At 41.3% G+C, this 19,994-nt stretch overlaps 1 protein-coding gene across 1 annotated transcript; it reads left to right on the forward strand.

The window, feature by feature from the left end:
• Window positions 1-320: 320 nt before the first annotated feature.
• Window positions 321-4,795, forward strand: LOC132509777 (zinc finger protein 268-like). Its single transcript, XM_060131219.1, has 2 exons — window positions 321-458; window positions 1,578-4,795. Exons 1-2 carry the CDS (start codon window positions 440-442, stop codon window positions 3,206-3,208), a joined length of 1,650 nt encoding a protein of 549 aa, XP_059987202.1. The 5' UTR covers window positions 321-439; the 3' UTR covers window positions 3,209-4,795.
• Window positions 4,796-19,994: the final 15,199 nt, after the last annotated feature.

Raw genomic sequence — 19,994 nt, forward strand, 5'->3', positions numbered from 1 at the left:
AGTTACTTGGAAAGAAAAAAAGGGGTATGGGAAGATAAACCATCATACAGAAAGAACAGTCTTCAAGTGGAAGGGTAGAGAGAAAGATCTAACGTATAATCTAAGAAAAATACTATATGACATAGCAGATCATTACCAATTTTCACAACCACAGTCCACAAACCTAAAAGTATTTATGTCACAAGATTTAAAACCTTGTGATACAGATACGCAAAGGATGACTTTTTTTTTTTTTTTTTTTTTGCGGTACACGGGCCTCTCACTTTTGTGGCCTCTCCCATTAAGGAGCACAGGCTCCGGACGCGTAGGCCCAGCGGCCATGGCTCACGGGTCCAGCCACTCCACGGCATGTGGGATCTTCCCGGACCGGGGCACGAACCCGTGTCCCCTGCATCAGCAGGCGGACTCTCAACCACTGCGCCACCATGGAAGCCCAAGGATGACATTTTTTTTAAAAGGTGAATTTTAATTTTATTTATTTATTTATTTTGGCTGCATTGGTTCTTTGTTGCTGTGCACAGGCTTTCTCTAGTTACGGTGAGCGAGGCCTATGGGCTTCTCATTGTTGTGGCTTCTCTTGTTGTGGAGCACAGGCTCTAGGTGTGCAGCCTTCAGTAGTTGTGGCTCACAGGCTTAGTTGCTCACCACATGTGGGATCTTCCTGGATCAGGGATCGAACCCGTGTCCCCTGCATTGGCAGGTAGATTCTTAACCACTGCACCACCAAGGAAGTCCAGGATGACATTTTTAAAGTGAAAACTAGTACATCTGTCTCCTACTATTACCTTGAATGGCATCCTGTTACTATTAGTATAATATCCAAATTCCTTCCAGGTTCCTCCTATACGTGAGCATTTCCTGACTACTGACTATATTTTTGTTTACTTCTTTGTATAAAAATATTTGAAGTATAACATAGTTAATTTTTACAATCAGCACACTGTATAATGAGCATTTAGATCAAGAATACCAGAGTACTGTGCCGGATGCCATTGTGTGAATATAAAATAATTTATTCATTCTGCATTCAGGCCTTTATGAGTAACCCTTCTATATAGTTTTATGTAAATGTCTTCCTTTATTTTTTTTTGAAAATATTTATTTCTAAATGGTTTAGACTTAATGTGAAATCCCAAGATTATACACAAATTTTATGCACATTGTTTTTGCAGATATACTTAAGTGGTAATTTAACCACATTTGCTTTATCATAGTCTATCTATCTGTCATTACACACATACACACACACACACACACACACACACACACACACACACACAGAGGTACATATTGTTTTCCTGAACTCTTTACCCCTAAATACCTAAGTGTGTATTTCCTAGAAACAAGGTCATTTTAAAAACATAAACAATACAGTTATCAAAATCAGAATATTAATATTGTTACAGAACTATTATCCAATCTACAGAGTTTATTCAGATTCTACTGATTGTCTCACTAATATTTTTTATAGTAAATGATTAAAAAAACCTTCTTTTGCTGTCTTGCTCATTCTCCCATGGGTACTCTGGCTTTAATCTAGACGTCAGAGCTTGCTAATTATGACTCAACTTCTTTAGGCAAGAAACTATATGGATGCAACAAAAGTGCAGTGAATACTTGTAAACCACTCATGACCATGCCTTGGAGAACTCATGCAGGAAAGAAACCCCATGAATGCTGTGATTGTAAGAGAGCCTTTCCCAGTAAGTTAAAGCTAATCACTCATCAGGAAACTCACACAGGAGAGAAAACATATGGATGCAATCAACGTCAGAAAGTCTTCATTACAAAGTCAGTGCTCACCTATCATCAGAAGACCCATCACAGAGAAGGGAAATCCTATGGATGCAGCAAATGTGGGAAAACTTTCCCTTGGAAGTCAAAACAACTCACTTTACATCAGAGGACTCATTCAGGAGAGAGACCTTTCAGATGCAGAGTACGTGATAAAGCCTTCATGGTTAAGACATATCTCACTGTACATCAGAGAACTCACACAGGAGAGAAACAATATGAATGCTCAAATTGTGAGAAAGCCTTCTCAAAAAAGGCTCAGCTCCTGATTCATCAGCGAATTCACACAGGAGAGAGACCATTTGGATGTAGTCAATGTCAGAAATCCTTCCTTACAAAGTCAGCACTAATCTATCATCAGAAAACCCGTCACAGAGAAGGGAAATCCTATGGATGCAACAAATGTGGGAAAGCTTTTCCTTGGAGGTCAAAACTCATTTTACATCAGAGGACTCATTCAGGAGAGAGACCTTTCAGATGCAGAGTATGTGATAAAGCCTTCATGGTTAGGACACATCTCACTGTACATCAGAGAACTCACACAGGAGAGAAACCATATGAATGCTCAGATTGTGAGAAAGCCTTCTCAAAAAAGGCTCAGCTCCTGATTCATCAGCGAATTCACACAGGAGAGAGACCATATGGATGCAGTGAATGTCCACAAGCCTTCATCCAGAAGTCAGATCTCAGTAATCATAAGAAAACTCATCATGCAGTAGGGAAATCCCATGAATGCAGTGAATGTGGGAAGGTTTTGTCCTCTAAGTCAACTCTCATTATACATCAGAGAAGCCATACAGGTGAGAAACCCTTCAAATGCAGTGCATGTGATAAAGCCTTCACATCAAAGGCACATCTCATTGTACATGAGAGAATTCATACAGGAGAGAGACCATATGAATGCTTAAATTGTGAGAAAGCCTTCTCCACTAAGGCACATCTCATGATTCATCAGCGAATTCACACAGGAGAGAGGCCTTATGGATGTAATGAATGTCAACAAGCTTTCATCCAGAAGTCAGGTCTCACTAACCATCTACAAAATTGTCATTCTGGGGTAAAGTCGTATGGATGCAGTGAATGTGGGAAGGTTCTGTCCTGTAAGTCAACTCTCATTATACATCAGAGAACCCATACAGGTGAGAAACCATTCAAATGTAGTGTATGTGACAAAGCTTTCGCAGCTAAATCCTATCTTACTGTACATCAGAGAATTCATACAGGAGAGAGACCATATGAATGCTGCAATTGTAAGAAAACGTTTGCTACTTTGTCAACTCTCATTGGTCACCGGAGAACTCACACAGGAGAGAGACCCTATAGGTGCAATGAATGTCAGAAAGCCTTCTTTCGGAAATCAGCCCTGGCTAATCATCAGCAAACTCAGCATAGAGGAAAATCCTCTATGCAATGACTGTGGGAATGTGAGAAATCTCTTTTGATTAATCTTATCTACTCAGAGAACTCATACAGAATAGAAATGCCTATGAACGCTCTGATTATATAGACCCTTTTGGAACTCCTGTAGGAAAGAAACCTTATATATGGAATGAAAGTTGTACATCTTCCACCTGAAGACATCTCCTCATTATACCATAGGGAATCTCACCAAAAAAGAAACATTATAAAGGCAGCAATTGTCAAAAGACTTTATTTGAAAGTCACAGCCTATGCATTTAGGAGGTAAAAACCTATGGATGCAGGGAAAGTGGGAAATTATTCTTTTTCAAGTCATATTTGTTAGACATTATGGTATTCATTCAGGAGAGGGACCCTACAGTTGCAGTGAATGCAGCCAAGCTAAGAAAAATTACATCTCATTGTACATAAAAATAGAAATTTCAGGAATGTTGTGATAATGACAGTATTCCCTAGAAACTCAAAACTCTTTGAACATCTTGTACAGGAGAGAGATCCTGTAGGTGCAGTGAATGTGGTAGTCTTAATGCATATCTTCCGATAATGCATGTCTTCCTTACATCAACAAACCCAGATAGGAGGAAAGCCTTGTTAATGTAGTACATCCTTCATATAGATGTCAAAGCTCGCTAATCATCCACAGATTCATATAAGAGATAAATCTTTTTGAAACAAGGAATGTGGAAAGCTTTTGAAAGTGACATATTAAACACCAGTTACTTAATTCAGGAGAGAGTCCAGTGGATATAGTTAAAGTCTGCCTTTCGCCACAAAAGGGTGCGAATTGCAGTGATTGTCAAAATGCTTTATTTACAATTCAGAGCTCCTTAATTGCCCACTAACTCATATAGCAGAAAGACTCCATTCTCAGGGGGATAATTTCTAGATTCAATGAAGTTATAAAATCCTTAAGGAATGATATTTCTATACTACTCCAGTAAACTTCTACTTCAGTAAGCTCATACATTACAGAAAAACTGTGATTATAGTCACTGAAAATGCTTCCTATGGAGGATTGGCTATCATTAAGCACCATGAGCTCTTGAAAACAGAAACAATTTGCTCCACACAGAGACTTTATGAATGTGGCAAAAGCATCAGTGATAAATTATATTTTATTTTTGCATTTCATGGTTTTATTTCTTCACATCTGGCTGTATCTTAAACTGTGATGCATGTTATAGTTGATGGAATGTCATCATTTCATTGTTAGGGCTTTTCTACATTTGGTGGCATTCTAGATTTGAGTAATTAAGTAAAATCTGGAAACTATAGAATGAAATAATTTTCTAAGGGTTTAATATAATTGTTTTAGAAAGGATTCCAGAGAATATTCTACTACAAATATTAGGTATTTTCACTGCAAATACAATGCTGTTTGAATATAGAAAAAAATCAGAACATAAGGATGAGTTGGATTTCAACCAAGGTTTGTAAGAGTTATGTTGTAGACTATATACTACATAAAATGGGCTTTATGTATTTAATTTTATTTTTATTTTTGGAATTACATGAAGAATGTAATTTTTAGAGTTTAATAAATTTCCAGCATAGGCATAGAATGTTGAGTAATATAATCTAATATAAATAGAAATGTTCTATTTCCTTATAAATCAAAATTTAATATGTAATTTGACTCATTAATAAGTCTAAAGAATTACATCACATAAGTTTGTTGTCCTTATTTTTACTGTCTTTTTTAGTATTTCTGCCAACTGTGATGATACATCACTTCTTAAAGCCTACATTTTTCTAGAGCCTTATTTTTGAAATATCCAAAGATGATAAAAGATGTACATAAAATACTAAAAAACAAGCAGCACATGAGACTGAAGGAGGGAAGAAGACAGGGTTATGTGTGGTGAGTTCAAGTGCATTGTATTTCCACTGCTGTGTCAAACAGGAACTTTGGAATCATTATTATAACATGTCCTTGGGCACTACAAACATTTCCTTTCCTCTTAGCATTTCCTAAAATGCCTGGTATTATTCTAATATTAAGAATAATTGCAGAAATTGGAACTCTTGCACATTGCTGGCATATAAAATGGTTCCATTGCTATGGAAAAAAAAGTTGGTGGTCTCTCTAAAAAGTTAAATATAGAATTACTATATGACCCAGGAATTCCACTCTTGGGTATATACCCAATGAAATTGAAAACAGGTACTTAAATACTTGCATAACGTTATTCATAGCAGCACTATTCACAATAGCCAGAAGGTGGAAACAACTCAGATGGCCAGCAGTGGTTATTGGAAAAACAAAATGTGGTATGTGTATATACATGTACCTATACATACACATATATGTATAATGGAATATTAATCACCTATACAAGTGAAGTATCGATATACATTATAACATGAATAAGCCTCAAAAACAGTACACTGAGTGAAAGAAGCCAGACACAAGAGATCACATATTGTATTTCTATTTATATGAAATGTGCAGAATAGGTAAATCTATAGAGACATAAAGCAAATTGGTGGTTACCAGGACCTGGGGGGAAGGAAAAATTGAGACTGAATGATTAATGGATATGTAGTTTTCTTTTAGAATAATGAAAATGTTTTGAAACTAGATAGAGGTGGTGGTTGCATAACATTGTCAATAGAGTAAGTGGTCACAGAATTGTATACTTTGAAATGGTTAATTTTATATTTTGTGAATTTTTACATCAATAAAAGTATATTTGAAAAGAATAACATTGCAAGAAACTTTGCACTCAAAATGCAGATAAAAATCAAGTTGCTTACAAAAAAAAAACCTGCTCAGCAAAACCGGTGTAAATATATCTTTTTTTTTTTTGCGGTACGCGGACCTCTCACTGCTGTGGCCTCTCCCATTGCGGAGCACAGGCTCCAGACACACAGGCTCAGCGGCCATGCCTCAAGGGTCCAGCCGCTCCGCGGCATGTGGGATCTTCCCGGACCGGGGCACGAACCCGTGTCCCCTGCATTGGCAGGCAGACTCTCAACCACTGCGCCACCAGGGAAGCCCAAATATATCTTCTTTAACTTAATAGATATTAGCTACCAGAACTTTATAGCTAACATCATATTTAATGATGAAAGTTTGAAGACGTTCCCTAGTTGTTCACCATTGAGGTACAAGTCTGCTGCCTCTATTCCTGCTTAACACTCTGCTGGAGGTCTTAACCAGCACAGCATGACAGTAATAACAACTAAAGGGTTTAAAATTGGAAACAAACTTGTCATTATTTGCAGATGATGTGATTGCCTATGTGGAAAGAGGAGAACCCACAGACAACCATGTAAAATAATGAGAGTCCACCGTATAGCACAGGGAACTATATTCAATATCCTGTCATAAACCATAATGGAAAAGAACATAAAAAAAGAATGTGTATATATATGTATGTATGTATATATATATGTGTGTGTATATATATATATATATATATATATACAACTGAATCAATTTGCTGTAAGCAGAAATTAAGTCAACATTGTAAATCAACTATACTTCAAGAAAAAAAAAATAAAAGGAATCTAGTAGAATTCTCTAGATGCTTGCTTGCAACTTCAGGCACTAGCAATAATCAGAACACTTTTGAAAAGTTCTCTATTCACAATAAAAATTATGAGAGAATTTGAAAGATTTATATCACTTTATTGAAAGACCTTTAAGATGACCAAAATAAAGGAAGTAGATTGTCTATTAAATGAGAAGGCTCAGTATAACAAAGATAATGGTTCGCCTCCAATAAATAAGTCTTTTAAATACCAAGATGCAAATAAACATTGTTGAACATCCAAGAACATGCATGAACTTCTTTTTTTTTTTTTTTTTTTTTTTTTTTGCGGTATGGGGGCCTCTCACTGTTGTGGCCTCCCCTGTTGCGGAGCACAGGCTCCAGACGCGTAGGCCCAGCGGCCATGGCTCGGGCCCAGCCACTCCACGGCATGTTGGATCTTCCCGGACCGGGGCACGAACCCGTGTCCCCTGCATCGGCAGGCGGACTCTCAACCACTGCGCCACCAGGGAAGCCCTCTTTTTTTTTTTTTTTTAACAAAAGGTTCAGAGCCAGCATGACTAAGCACAGGCAACAGAGCACAAAAGTTAAAGTAAAAAACAGATGTAATATGGAGTCAGTTATTCTTCCCTATTATAACAATGAAGCTCAGAGTCCAGTATGAACATGACAGATCTCATCCCCATGACCCTGGGGGTGGGTTTGGGGCAGGAATTGGAGATGAGGATCCACTTTGCTGTCTCAGCACAGCGCTGAGTGCCCTGTCTATCCCACGCTCCCTCACACACACACAGTTCACAGCAGTGGACTCAGGAAAGTTTCCCCCTCAGCTGCACCTGCTCTTAATTAATTCTGTCTTAATCCCCAGGACCTGCAGATGCTGGCTTGGGACTAACGTTTACCGCTTCTTTGCAGATACACCACAATCCCTTTGCAGATAGTGTCGGTGCCTCACAGGTGACAGGGTAATTGCAGAGATTTGGGGGGAGATGGACTCGTGATCTCAAGACACATAACCGCTTTGGCTTACATGGCACGTATTTACTGATGGCCACAGTCCTGCTGCCCGTTTCCAAAGCAGAGATAAACCCTGGTGAGTGTTTGCTTATGGCTCGGACTTGACCTGGTGAGTGTTTGCTTATGGCTCGGACTTGAACAAGGTTTGGGAGACAGTGCCTAAGAGGAGAGAGCAGCTGAGGAACTGGACAGGACAGAGGTTTCCCCTTGGGTCTCAGGACAGTTTTGTCTCAGCTGGACTGTTTCCTGGACTGAGAGAGGGATGGGGAAGGTGTAACACCGGAGGCCACACAGCAGCAGTAGATGGTCGTGGGTACTCGGCTGGAAGGGGAATGGACATTGCCGAGGCTAAGTCCAGCCTGAGGGTAAGGGTTGCTTTTCTTCCTACTGCTCTTTCCCTTTAAGATTGGAGACTAGGTTTTCCATCAACTCAAACCACTGAGAACTAGACTCAGAGTTGAGAAATTTTGATGTCTAGAGTTCAGGGTTAATGTTCAGACTGTTCAGCTGTGGTCCCTGTTCTCTGCTCACACATTTGCACTCAGACTCACACTGCTCCACTATTGCCCTCACAGACAGATTCCAGAATCTGGATGGACCTGGAGAAACGCATGGGCATGGGACCTAGAGGGGTTACAATATTGTATGCTTTTCTTTCCCACTGAAAGGCACAGTTTAAAAGCAATCCTGCATAAGAGTCCAGCCTCTGGAGACCAGAGCGGCTTATCTTCAATTCCTGGCTCTGCCTCCTACAGTCTGGGGGATTGGGAGCTCCTGAGTGAGTCTCAGCTTCCCAACCTGTGAGCCAGGAATAGGAACAGTGTCACTCTGAATACTGAATAGAGCGAATGAACATTAAAGCGGGTGATATGCCGGCCCACAGCAAGTCTCTAGCAAATGGTAGCCATGACGGTCTCTCCCGCATGATTCTAGAGCCAGTATTTTGCAGCCAGACACACAGCTGGTCACACTGTCATCAAACTTCACCCTATCTCTCTGTAATTCTATATTGATTCCCCAATTCCATCTTGTGTTGTTTTGGACATTTTGTGGGAAGAATCTGAATGACTCTTCTCTCTGTGTGTTTGTGTGTGTGTGTGTGTGAGAGAGACAGACAGAGAGACTGTATCTAGACCACACCCACATTTACCAGTATACCAGTGAATTAATCCCAAGAAAACTTATGAATAATGAGACATTACATCCAAACATTTTCTCTTATTCAGCAAAGAAGGCTATCGAAGATGTACTTAGGAATTTCTTCTCAGCAAAGATTTCCATAGCAGAGGATAACCCCTTTAAACAGATCCGTGTTTTTCTTTTTTTGCTTTGGCTTTGTGATGCAGTGCCCCTTAAACCTTAAAAGGGGAAAAAAATCTGCTTTCTCTCTTTTTTTAATTTTATTCAACATAGTTTTGGAAGTTTTAGCCACAGCAATCAGAGAAGAAAAAGAAATAAAAGGAATCCAAATCGGAAAAGAAGAAGTAAAGCTGTCACTGTTTGCAGATGACATGATACTATACATAGAGAATCCTAAAGATGCTACTAGAAAACTACCAGCGCTAATCAATGGATTTGGTAAAGTAGCAGGATACAAAATTAATGCACAGAAATCTCTTGCATTCCTATTTATTGTAGTTGATTTACAATGTTGTGTTAATTTCTGCTGTACAGCAAAGTTATTCAGTTATACATATACATATATATACACATATGTGTGTGTGTGTATATACACATATATGTATACATTCTTTTTCATATTCTTTTCCATTATGGTTTATCACAGGATATTGAACATAGTTCCCTGTGCTATACAGTAGGATTTTGTTGTTTATCAAAAATCTGCTTTCTTAAAATTGGCTAGTAGGATTTGAATTATCCACTGACTGACTTTGAATTAGAAACTTCCATACTGAGTCACCTTTAATCTAGTAACAAAAGAGAAACCAGTCTGATTTAAATTTATTTTAAAACTAATACTCAGACAGTATTTACATACCTTGGGTCAGATCAGACCTAGCCTGCCATTTACTGGAATTTAGTGACCTTGAGAAAGTTAAAAAAAATCTCTCTGCCTCATTTTCCATCCATGTAAAATAGAACAAGAATATTCTTTTACACTGAGCATTCAGTATTAACTTATATGAAGGGCCTGTTCATAGCCCTACATGTGAAAGCTCATCAATAAATTGTATCTCCTGGTATTTTCTCTGAACGGACTGTGAGCCGCTTACTGGAAAATGGATTAGAAATACAGAAATTGGTAGCTCTGTTCTAATTTCACCCCTTCTTTATCTGTTTTTCTATCTTCCTAATCACTTCCACTTGTCATATCTCTCTTTATACTTCCCCCTTATGTGAATAAGTCTCTTCCAAATCCAACCTGCCTTTTCTTTTATTGTCTTCAAGGCAGTCTCCTTGAAGATACAGGGTTTGTTTCCAGCACTCTGGCAGCCGGGAACTCTCTCAAACATCACTGCCCCCAGCTCCAAGTAGCAAGTCTGACTGTGCCTGACTCACCAGTTCTTGATCTGTTCTTTACAATTCCATTTTCATTTTCATATTTATTTCTGCCTGATGCTTGCCTCTACGGCACTTGCAGTACTCAAGGTTTTCCCACTTGTCCCTGCTGTCAATTTCTTTTTTTTTTTTTTCCATAAAGAGAAACCCATGAAGGACCAAGCACCAGGTGGAAAAAGCAAACTCAGCAGACATCTTGAGTCCTATTGCAGAAACTTTTCATCTATAGCAAACTAAGCCCATGCGCCACAACTACTGAGCCTGCACTCTAGAGCCCAGGAGCCACAACTACTGAGCCCGTACGCCTAGAGCAACAAGAGAAGCCACCGCAATGAGAAGCCCGCGCACCACAATGAAGAGTAGCTCCCGCCAGCCGCAACTAAAGAAAGCCTGTGCACTGCAACGAAGACCCAATGCAGCCTAAATAAATAAATAAAATTTAAAAACTGTGAGAGCAGTGCCTGGCGCAGGGTCAATACTCAGTACATTGTCACTCTTTGTATGCTTATTTTTCTGGTCTCACAAAACATGGATTACAGTGTACATTTCATCGTGAGCCTAGAGCAGGGCTGGGATACGGTAGGATATGATGTATCAGGCCCACGTGTCATTCTAAGAGTTAACTTGGAAGGAAACACTAATTCACCCAGGCCTGATTTGATCCATAACAAGGCTGTCATTCTCTATCATGTTTTAGAGCCTTTGACCCTGGCAGGACCCCTCATTACTGGAGTAAACGAGGGTGGTCATGTTGACTAAGGTCAGTGGGGAGGGAATTGTGGAGGAGCTCAGCAGTACTGTCTTTAGGTCTCTTTTGTAGCCAACATTGTTACTTTATATGTAAAAAAGTCTCCTCAGGACAGACATGCAAGTGGGTCCTGTTACAATTTGTGCTGAAGGAGAAACATTAGAAAAAAGACATAAATAGATCACAAAAGGCAGAGATATGGTGGCAATCAAACTGATTTGTAGGTAGATCTAATATAATAGTCCCAGACTCTAACCCAGATCTTCAACCTTTATTCTTCAGGCCCAGCTGCTTTTGGGGACACACTTTCTCCTTAGTATGTGGAGTCCCTCATGATATTCAAACAAAACTATCATTTTTTATTGTTGTAAGAGCTTAGTCTTATACATAACTTTCTTTGTTCCCTGGTATACCGTATTGACATTAAAATGGAAAAAGCAGAATCCTGGAGAAATTTGCTACTTATTAACTATTTTTGAAAACCATTCTTGTTTGTTGGTAAAGATGGTATTAAATTCATCTATTGGGTTATTTTAAATCCTTTGTGTGTGTGTGTGTGTGTGTGTGTGTGTGTGTGTGTGTGTGTGTGTGTATTTTAACTAGGAAAAAAATGTCAAAAAGTCAGTCATATACCTTGCCTCCTATGGGGCCATGAGTAACTGTGATGCCTCCAGAAATGTGATGGACGGCCACATGGGAGAGTGGTTGAGCATGGTTCCGATGAAATTCAATTACTATCGTTTCACAAAAATTTGCTGACCATGTCCTGCGGGCCACATAGTCCACTGAGTGCTGGCTGGGTAGAGGTACCAGGACAAACATGCCTCCTGCTGATACTAAATTTAAGCTCAAGGGGTGAAATGCAAATTAAGTACAAAATCTTAGGTAAATAGCAGAAAGAGACCTGGATGAAAGCTAAAGAATTTTTGCTCTAAGAGAAAATAACTGGTGGTACCTAATTTAGAATGAAGGATTAGAGGTGGCCTCTCAGATAGAGTGATGTTCGCTGAGACCAAAATAATGACTATGCCGGTATATACAGTAGATTGTGGGAAATGCTGCAGGCAGAAAGAAGAGAATGTCAGATGTCCCTGATGTACGAATGAGCCTGAAAACTCAAGTCATCAAAAAGACACCTGTGTAACTGAAGTGTCCTGGGTGAGGAGAGGAACAGTGGAAGATAAAGCTGGGACAGGATGAAGGATTTTGTCTTTTATCCTAAATAGACTGGGAAGTCTGTCAAAGCTTATCGAGAGGAGTGATGTGATACAAACCAGGTTTGAAATGTACCAGTCTGCCTGCTTTGGAGAATGCATGGGAGGGAAGCAAGGGTGCAGTCAGGTTTAAATGGGAGAAAAGATTCAACATCGTCACTATTTGCTGATAACAGCCTTGCCGGACAGTCCAAGAGAATCAATGGAAAGAATATGAATAGCAATGGGATTGTTCTGTTAGAGGGATAAGAGATGATAATCAATAGCTTTCTTGTACACAAGCAAGAAAAATTAGAAAATAAGAAGCAAATCAGGGCTTCCCTGGTGGCGCAGTGGTTGAAAGTCCGCTTGCCGATGCAGGGGACACGGGTTCGTGCCCCGGTCCGGGAAGATCCCACATGCTGCGGAGAGGCTAGGCCCGTGAGCCATGGCCGCTGAGCCTGTGCGTCCGGAGCCTGTACTCCGCAATGGGAGAGGCCACAGCAGTGAGAGGCCCGCATACCGCAAAAAAAAAAAAGAAGCAAATCAATATGCAGCCTCCCCCCAAAAAAAACAGGTTAAGAAGAAAAGTGCAAGCTGAAAATAAGTAAAAATCATTGCCTTAAAAGCAGTAAAGAAGGGGAAATAAGAAATATATCTCACAATATTATATGGATGTTAGTTGCTCTGTCTTTATCTGTGAATTTAGAGAAATTTCAACCAAAACTTAAACTGATCCTATAATTCATTTAGAGGAGAAAATCACAAATAATTTGAAAAGAAAACAATACTTAAAAGAGACCTGCCAGGTATGCCTATCCTAGGTCAGTTATGGTAGTAATTAAAAATGCCATTTTAAGTTCTTTCTGCTTTTTTTTTTTTTTGAGGGGAATATTTGATTTACTACATAAATGTTTGGTATTTTCTGTTCAGGTTTGTTTTGTTTTTAATTTTTTTAATTTATTTTTGGCTGTGTTGGTCTTTGTTGCTGTGCGTGGGGTTTCTGTAGTTGCGGCGAGCAGGGGCTACTCTTAGTTGCAGTACGTGGGCTTCTCATTGTGGTGGTTTCTCTTATTGCAGAGCACAGGCTCTAGGCGCATGGGCTTCAGTAGTTGTGGCATGCAGGTTCAGTAGTTGTGGCTCGTGGGCTCTAGAGCACAGGCTCAGCAGTTGTGGCAGTCGGGCTTAGTTGCTCCACAGCATGTGGAATCTTTCCGCACAAGGGCTCGAACCCGTGTCTCCTGCATTAGCAGGCGGATTCTTAACTACTGAGCCACCAGAGAAGTCCCCTCTTCAGTTTTAATTTTCTTCTTATATCAACATTTAGGATATAAATTTACCTCTAAGAGTAGCTCTAATAGAAATTCTAAGACTTAGAATATTTTCTGTATCATTTAACTTTAAGCATTTTTTAAAATCCTTTTTATTTAGAAGTTGCAGAGAAGTTCCCCAAGCCTTCTGGGATCGCCCCCGCCTCTGTGCAGTTTTGGTGTCAGGGGTTTGGGAAGAATTCATATTTAGATTTGAGTGTTTATTCCTTCTTCAATTCTCCCACTTCCAGGATTTCCCCTATAAATTTCCAGCTTTTTAAAAAAATCCCTGGGAATTCCTGGTAGTCCAGTGGTTAGGACTCTGCACTTTCACTGCTGGGGGTGAGAGTTCAATCCCTGGTGGGGAAACTAAGACCCTCAAGCTGCTGGGTGCGGCCAAAAAAAAAAAAAAAAGAAAAAAGAAAAAAAAGTCCCTAAGTTCTGTTCTCTGGCACTTTGAGATGGTAAGGCCTGCTGTTTTCCATTGCCATTGATGTAGGTTCCACTGTCATCAATATAGGTTCTGCTACCCTAGCTTCAGGCCATAAATCCTTGTGGTTGCACTTTATCAAGTACATGTAAACTGTCCTTCAACTTCTGTATGTTTGGGGATGCTTTCTGGTTCCTCTAAATAGTTGTTTTTGAATATTTTATCTGTTTTTTATAATTCTTTATCTGTGGGAAAATCCATTTATTTGTTTTATACTTTAAAAATATTTTCTCACAGGTACTTTCCACTCTATTTTCCTCCCCATCTTTCTTCTCTCTTTCAAGTGGTTCATTTCTATTGATCTCTTTCCAAGTCCAATGACTCTTCTGTCATATTCAGTGATTTTTATATTTTGGATGTTTGGAATTTTCATTTGGTTCCTTATATAGTTACTATTTTTCTTTATTCCCTTGATCATAGTTATAAAATCTGCTTTAAAATCATTGTTTGCCAATTCCAACATCTGAGTTATCTTGGGTTTAGTCTCCATTGATTATTTTTTGTCTTGAGTTTGGGTTACATTTTCTTGTTTCTTTGTATGTTTAGTAATTTTGGATTGTATACTGATACATCGTAGAGGTTGAATTTTGGTTGTGTTTCCCCAAAGAGTATAGATTGTTTTTTCTTCAACAGACAATTTGCCTAAACTTAAACTCCATATTCTGAAATCTCAGTTATTTTAGGCTATGGGGGACTGCTTGGTATCTACCCCATGCATGCACATTCAGGGTCAGCCAGAGTCTTAAGATAGATGTTGTATCTAAAATTTGTGATACTGCCTTTGTGGCTCTCTTTTTTTTCAGATTTCCTTTGCAGCCTCTGTGGTTATCCTGAACTTTGTCCTTTGGTTCTTTAGACCAACAGGGCTATGGGGTGCTGTTGTTCACTCTTTAATGAACTAACTCTGTAGGTGGTCATTAAAAAAAAATGGCCACTGAACTTCCCTGGTGGTGCAGTAGTTAAGAATCCACCTGTCAATGCAGGGGACACAGGTTCAATCCCTGGTCTGGGAAGATCCCACATGTTGCGGAGCAACTAAACCCGTGCATCACAACTACTGAGCCTGCGCTCTAGAGCCTGAGAGCCACAAATACTGAAGCCCGCTCACTCTAGGGCCTGCATGCTGCAACTGCTGAGCCTGCATGCTGCAACTACTGAAGCCCCCGTGCCTAGAGCCCGTGCTCTGCAACAAGAGAAGCCACCGCAATGAGAAGCCTGCTCGCCACAACTAGAGAAAGCCCGTGCGCAGCAACAAAGACCCAACGCAGCCAAAAAAAAAAAAAAAAAAAAAAAAAATGGCTGCACCATGCAGCATGCAGAATCTTAATTTCCCAACCAGGGATCAAACCCTTGCCCCCTGCAGTGGAAGTATGGAGTCTTAACCACTGAACCGCCAGGGAAGTCCCCCCCAAAAATGTATATATATATATTTTTGTGTGCATATATATGTATATACACATTCACACAAGGATATATGGATGTCCAGCACATGACAGACATACACCCAAGATATTGATGATGGAAAGATTTGGACGACACTGACTAAGCCATGTGGAGGCTTCCAGCTTCACTCAGAAGGCAGACAAACAATCAAATAAATACAATAGTGCATAAGTGTTAGTGTTATCTTGATGCTTTGTGATTGTTTTTCCTTTGAAGTCATTGATGGAAGGATGGAAGTGAAGTTGGACAGAAATAATTTTGGGATATATCATAAGTTTAATGGTTTATTAGGGCAATTATTAAATCGGATGCAATATTGTATATTGATAAGCAGTGCTGGCTTTGTGTGCCAACAATAATTATAACTCACGGGAAGCAGCTTATTATAAGATTTAGGGTATTTACCTATAAAATTAATAAATTGTATCTTATTAGATTATTGTGCAAAACTAAATGGTGAGGAGGCAGGACTTCCAAAATAGCAGAGGACCTGTGTAAACCCACTGTTTTATGAAAGCAACATAAATACTGGAAAAATGCAGCTCTATGTACAGTAGCCAAGACATGGAAGTAACCTAAGTGTCCATCGACAGATGAATAGATAAAGAAGATGTGGCACATATATACAATGGAATATTACTCAGCTATAAAAAGAAACGAAATTGAGTTATTTGTAGTGAGGTAGATGGACCTAGAGTCTGTCATACAGAGTGAAGTAAGTCAGAAAGACAAAAACAAATACCGTATGCTAATGCTAACGCATATATATGAAATCTAAAAAATACGGTTCTGATGAACCTAGTGGCAGGGCAGGAATAAAGACACAGACATAGAGAACGGACTCGCGGACACAGAGGGGGAAGGGGAAGCTGGGACGAAGTGAGAGAGTATCATGGACGTATATACACTACCAAACGTAAAATGGATGGCTACTGGGAAGCAGCTGCATAGCACAGGGAGATCAGCTCGGTGTTTTGTGACCACCTAGAGGGGTGGGATAGGGAGGGTGGGAGGGAGACGCAAGAGGGAGGAGATATGGGGATATATGTATATGTATAGCTGATTCACTTTGTTGCACAGCAGAAACTAACACAACACTGTAAAGCAATTATACTCCAATAAAGATATTTTTAAAAATTAAAAAATACTGGAAAAATGATTAAAGTCAACTTTATTACGACTCTAGAAATTAACCAAAGGCGTACAAACAACCTGAAGAGCATTTTTAGTCAAGAAAAAATTTTGAACCTCAGTAAAAACAGTGGGGTTTGTGGAGTTCTAACTTTGTTTACTCCCATCCCCCCTCCGCAGTTCTGCACTAGCTTTAGAAAAACAGCAACCTCACAGCTACAGTAGCCATGAAAACCATTTGGCAAAAAACAGTCTCAATTGTTTAACACTGTGGTAGCTTAAGGCCGCAAAACCAGTTGGGGAAAACATTAGCTTGGCCAAAAATTTTAAAAGGAATGTCAAGAATGAGATACTCACAAGGAGCTGTTAAGCACTATGACACATTCCTGAGGATCTAAAAGGCCACACACCTACACAGGGATATGTACATGCCCAGAAAAGACCTGAAGGTCACTGATAATTCACCTCTGGCTGACCTTGAAATCCTGCAGCAGGAAGAGAAGGCTAGGGCAGACTTGTAAACTGCCTAAGCATCGAAGTAGTAGTAGAGGGAGGGGTTGGGGAATACATTAGGAGTATGGGACTAACAGATATACATGACCATATAGAAAGTAGATGAACACAAGGATTTACTGTAGAGCACAGGGAACTATATTCCATATCTTGTAATAACATAATGGAAAAGAATCTGAAGCTGTACACCTGACACTAACACAATATTGTAAATCAACAATAGTTAAAATTTTAAAAATAATAAAAAAGGGCTTCCCTGGTGGCACAGTGGTTGGGAGTCCGCCTGCTGATGCAGGGGACACGGGTTCGTGCCTCGGTCCGGGAAGATCCCACATGCCGCGGAGCGGCTGGGCCGGTGAGCCATGGCCTCTGAGCCTGCGCGTCCAGAGTCCGTGCTCCGCAACGGGAGAGGCCACAGCAGTGAGAGGCCAGCGTACCGCAAAAAAAAAAAATAATAATAATATAATAAAAAAGAAAAAAGAAAGTAGTGGAGCATTAAGGCACAAACTACCCTTGGCAAAAGGTGAAGAACTCACTGACTCAGGACAACTAAGGAAGCTAACCAGGCAGAGACCTCAGTGACTGCACCCTGCAAGGGAAACAGACCAGGAATGTCACTGAACTAACTGCAACAACAGTAACAGCAATAGCAACGAATGCTGAGGAGAAGGGGCATCTGATACCGAAAGTAACAACACTATTTTCTAAAACGTCTAGCTTCGGCAAAAAAGTGATACACAAAGAACAGGAAAGTATGGCCTTTACACAGGAAAAAAAGCAATCCATAGACACTATCTGAGGGTTCTCATATGTCATTACTACACGAAGACATTAAATCAGCTATGATAAATATGTTTGAGGACCTAAAAGAAACCATCTCTGAAGAACTGAGGGAAGTATGACACTTCCAACTCTTGTGGAAGTTGACAAGTTGAGGTAAAATTTTATGGGAAAATATAAAGGGCCAAGAAAACAAGGCCACTCTTGTAGAAAAAGAATACAGTAGGCGGCCTTGCTTTATCAGACCTAAGACTTAGAAATGATCCCGTAGCAAAATCAGAGTACTATTGGCCCAGGAATAAACGAGAGAGCAATGGAACAGAACAACGTCCTAAATCAGAGCCATACAGATATGGACGCTTGATTTATGATGGAGATGAAACTGCCGAACAGTGCAGAAGAGCCTCACTTTAAATAAAGCTGCTGGGACAATTATCTATATACAGAGGAAAAAAGAAAGTTGATCCCTGTATCACAGTATTCACAAAAACAAATGACTGGGCGGGTTGTGACTATTCAAGATACACAGAATCCTTCTTGAACGTATTTGTTACTGAGTGCAAGTCCATGTGCCCCATGCACAGTGAGGCGAAACAATACCAAAACGTCGGAGTTTGGAGCAGAGAAAGGTTTATCGCAGGGCCGTGCAAAGAGACCGGTGGTTCATGCCATAAAAACCCTGAACTCCCAGAAAGCTTTCAGCAAAGCCCCTTTACAGGAAAGGTGAGGGAGGGGTGTGGTTAGTTTCTGCACACTTCTTGCTGTCAGATCCCTTGTTCTTGAGGTCAGGTCACGACGTTCCTGGAAACCTCCACCAAAATAAATGTTATTCTTTATTCTGACAAGAAAGGGCAAGGTCCCAAGGCTCAGCTTTCAGAAGTCCAGGCCCTGGCTAAGAGGAGGGTTTCCCTGCGCAGGCCGGTTGCCCTGCCCAGGAGCGTTGGTCCAGCACCCAGACTAGATGCTCCCGCCAGTGCCCAGGCCTGGCTGAAGACGTGGATCTCAGTTGGCGGTGCCCTCAGAGCCAGGTCTCCAGACCCTGCCCAGCTGTCATCACTGAGGGAGCCGGGTGTCCAGGCCCCAGTCAGGCTCCTCTGGCAGCGCAAACAGGGGCAGGGTCCTGCGGACTTCGACCCATGGAGACAGACCACTGCCGCCATTAGGTCCCAGAGGCAGGGATGGGGGAGAGGTTCCCGTCTGTTTCAAGGCCCGGGCCCAGCCAGTGGGCGGCAGTGGCGAGGGCCCTCCAGCTCTGCAGCACACAGTCCTCAGACTGTCCCCAGGCCCCCCACCTCACCCGCCAGGCCCAAGGCCAGGGGTCCTCGAGGGCCCCTCGGAGGAGGTCCCCATCTGCCTCTCACCGCACTCTCTTCCGGGTGGTCCACTGCGAGAGAGCGGGACCTCTAACCCCTGGAGCTAAGTGCTGCGCGCCCGCTCCGCCTCTATTACAGAGTCACCTTGTACCGTGAGACAGAAGCGATACTCTTTTGGCGGGGATTGTGGTTGCCAGTGTCTGCTCCACAAAACATATCTGCCCCGGTCCTCACCCCCTCACGGTCTCGCCTCACGAAGTACATCCACGAGTGCTCTCCTCGTAACACCTCTGCTCCTTCAGCTACAGCTCTAGCCTCCTAATCCCCATTCTCTCCAACGTTCAACCGGCATCCTGTCTGCAAACGCTCCCCATTTCTCTGTCCCGAAGCCCCAACCTTCCCAACACGGCCACGTCTTTCCTGCGGCATAAAAAGGGATCCGAAAGAGAGTGGGCGCGGCCATTCTGCTTAGGCCTGGCCTGTGACTGGTTTACCTCCCGGGTCAGGTCGGAAGACTGTAGGCGAGAGTGCTGAAACGCTACTGAAGATGTAGCTGAGCAGCTGCAAAGATGGAACAGCCCAGGATGAAAAATCTTGGAGACACCGGTTGAATTTCCGCCTCTCCGTACTGGTCGGCAGGACGGTCCAAAATGGCGGCGCACTATCCAATATGGCCGCTCCCAACATAACGTAACGCCATGGGCGCGGCCATATTGCACGGCACTAATTCCTCCAGGCATCAGAACCCGTCGCTCACTTCCAAAGTGGCCTTGAATGTGAGTGTTTAACAGGGGCCCGCCACCACGTCAGCGGAAACGGAAGTGGC

Source organism: Lagenorhynchus albirostris, chromosome 19 (genome assembly GCF_949774975.1).
Source record: "Lagenorhynchus albirostris chromosome 19, mLagAlb1.1, whole genome shotgun sequence".
In the NCBI taxonomy this organism is placed as follows: domain Eukaryota; kingdom Metazoa; phylum Chordata; class Mammalia; order Artiodactyla; family Delphinidae; genus Lagenorhynchus; species Lagenorhynchus albirostris.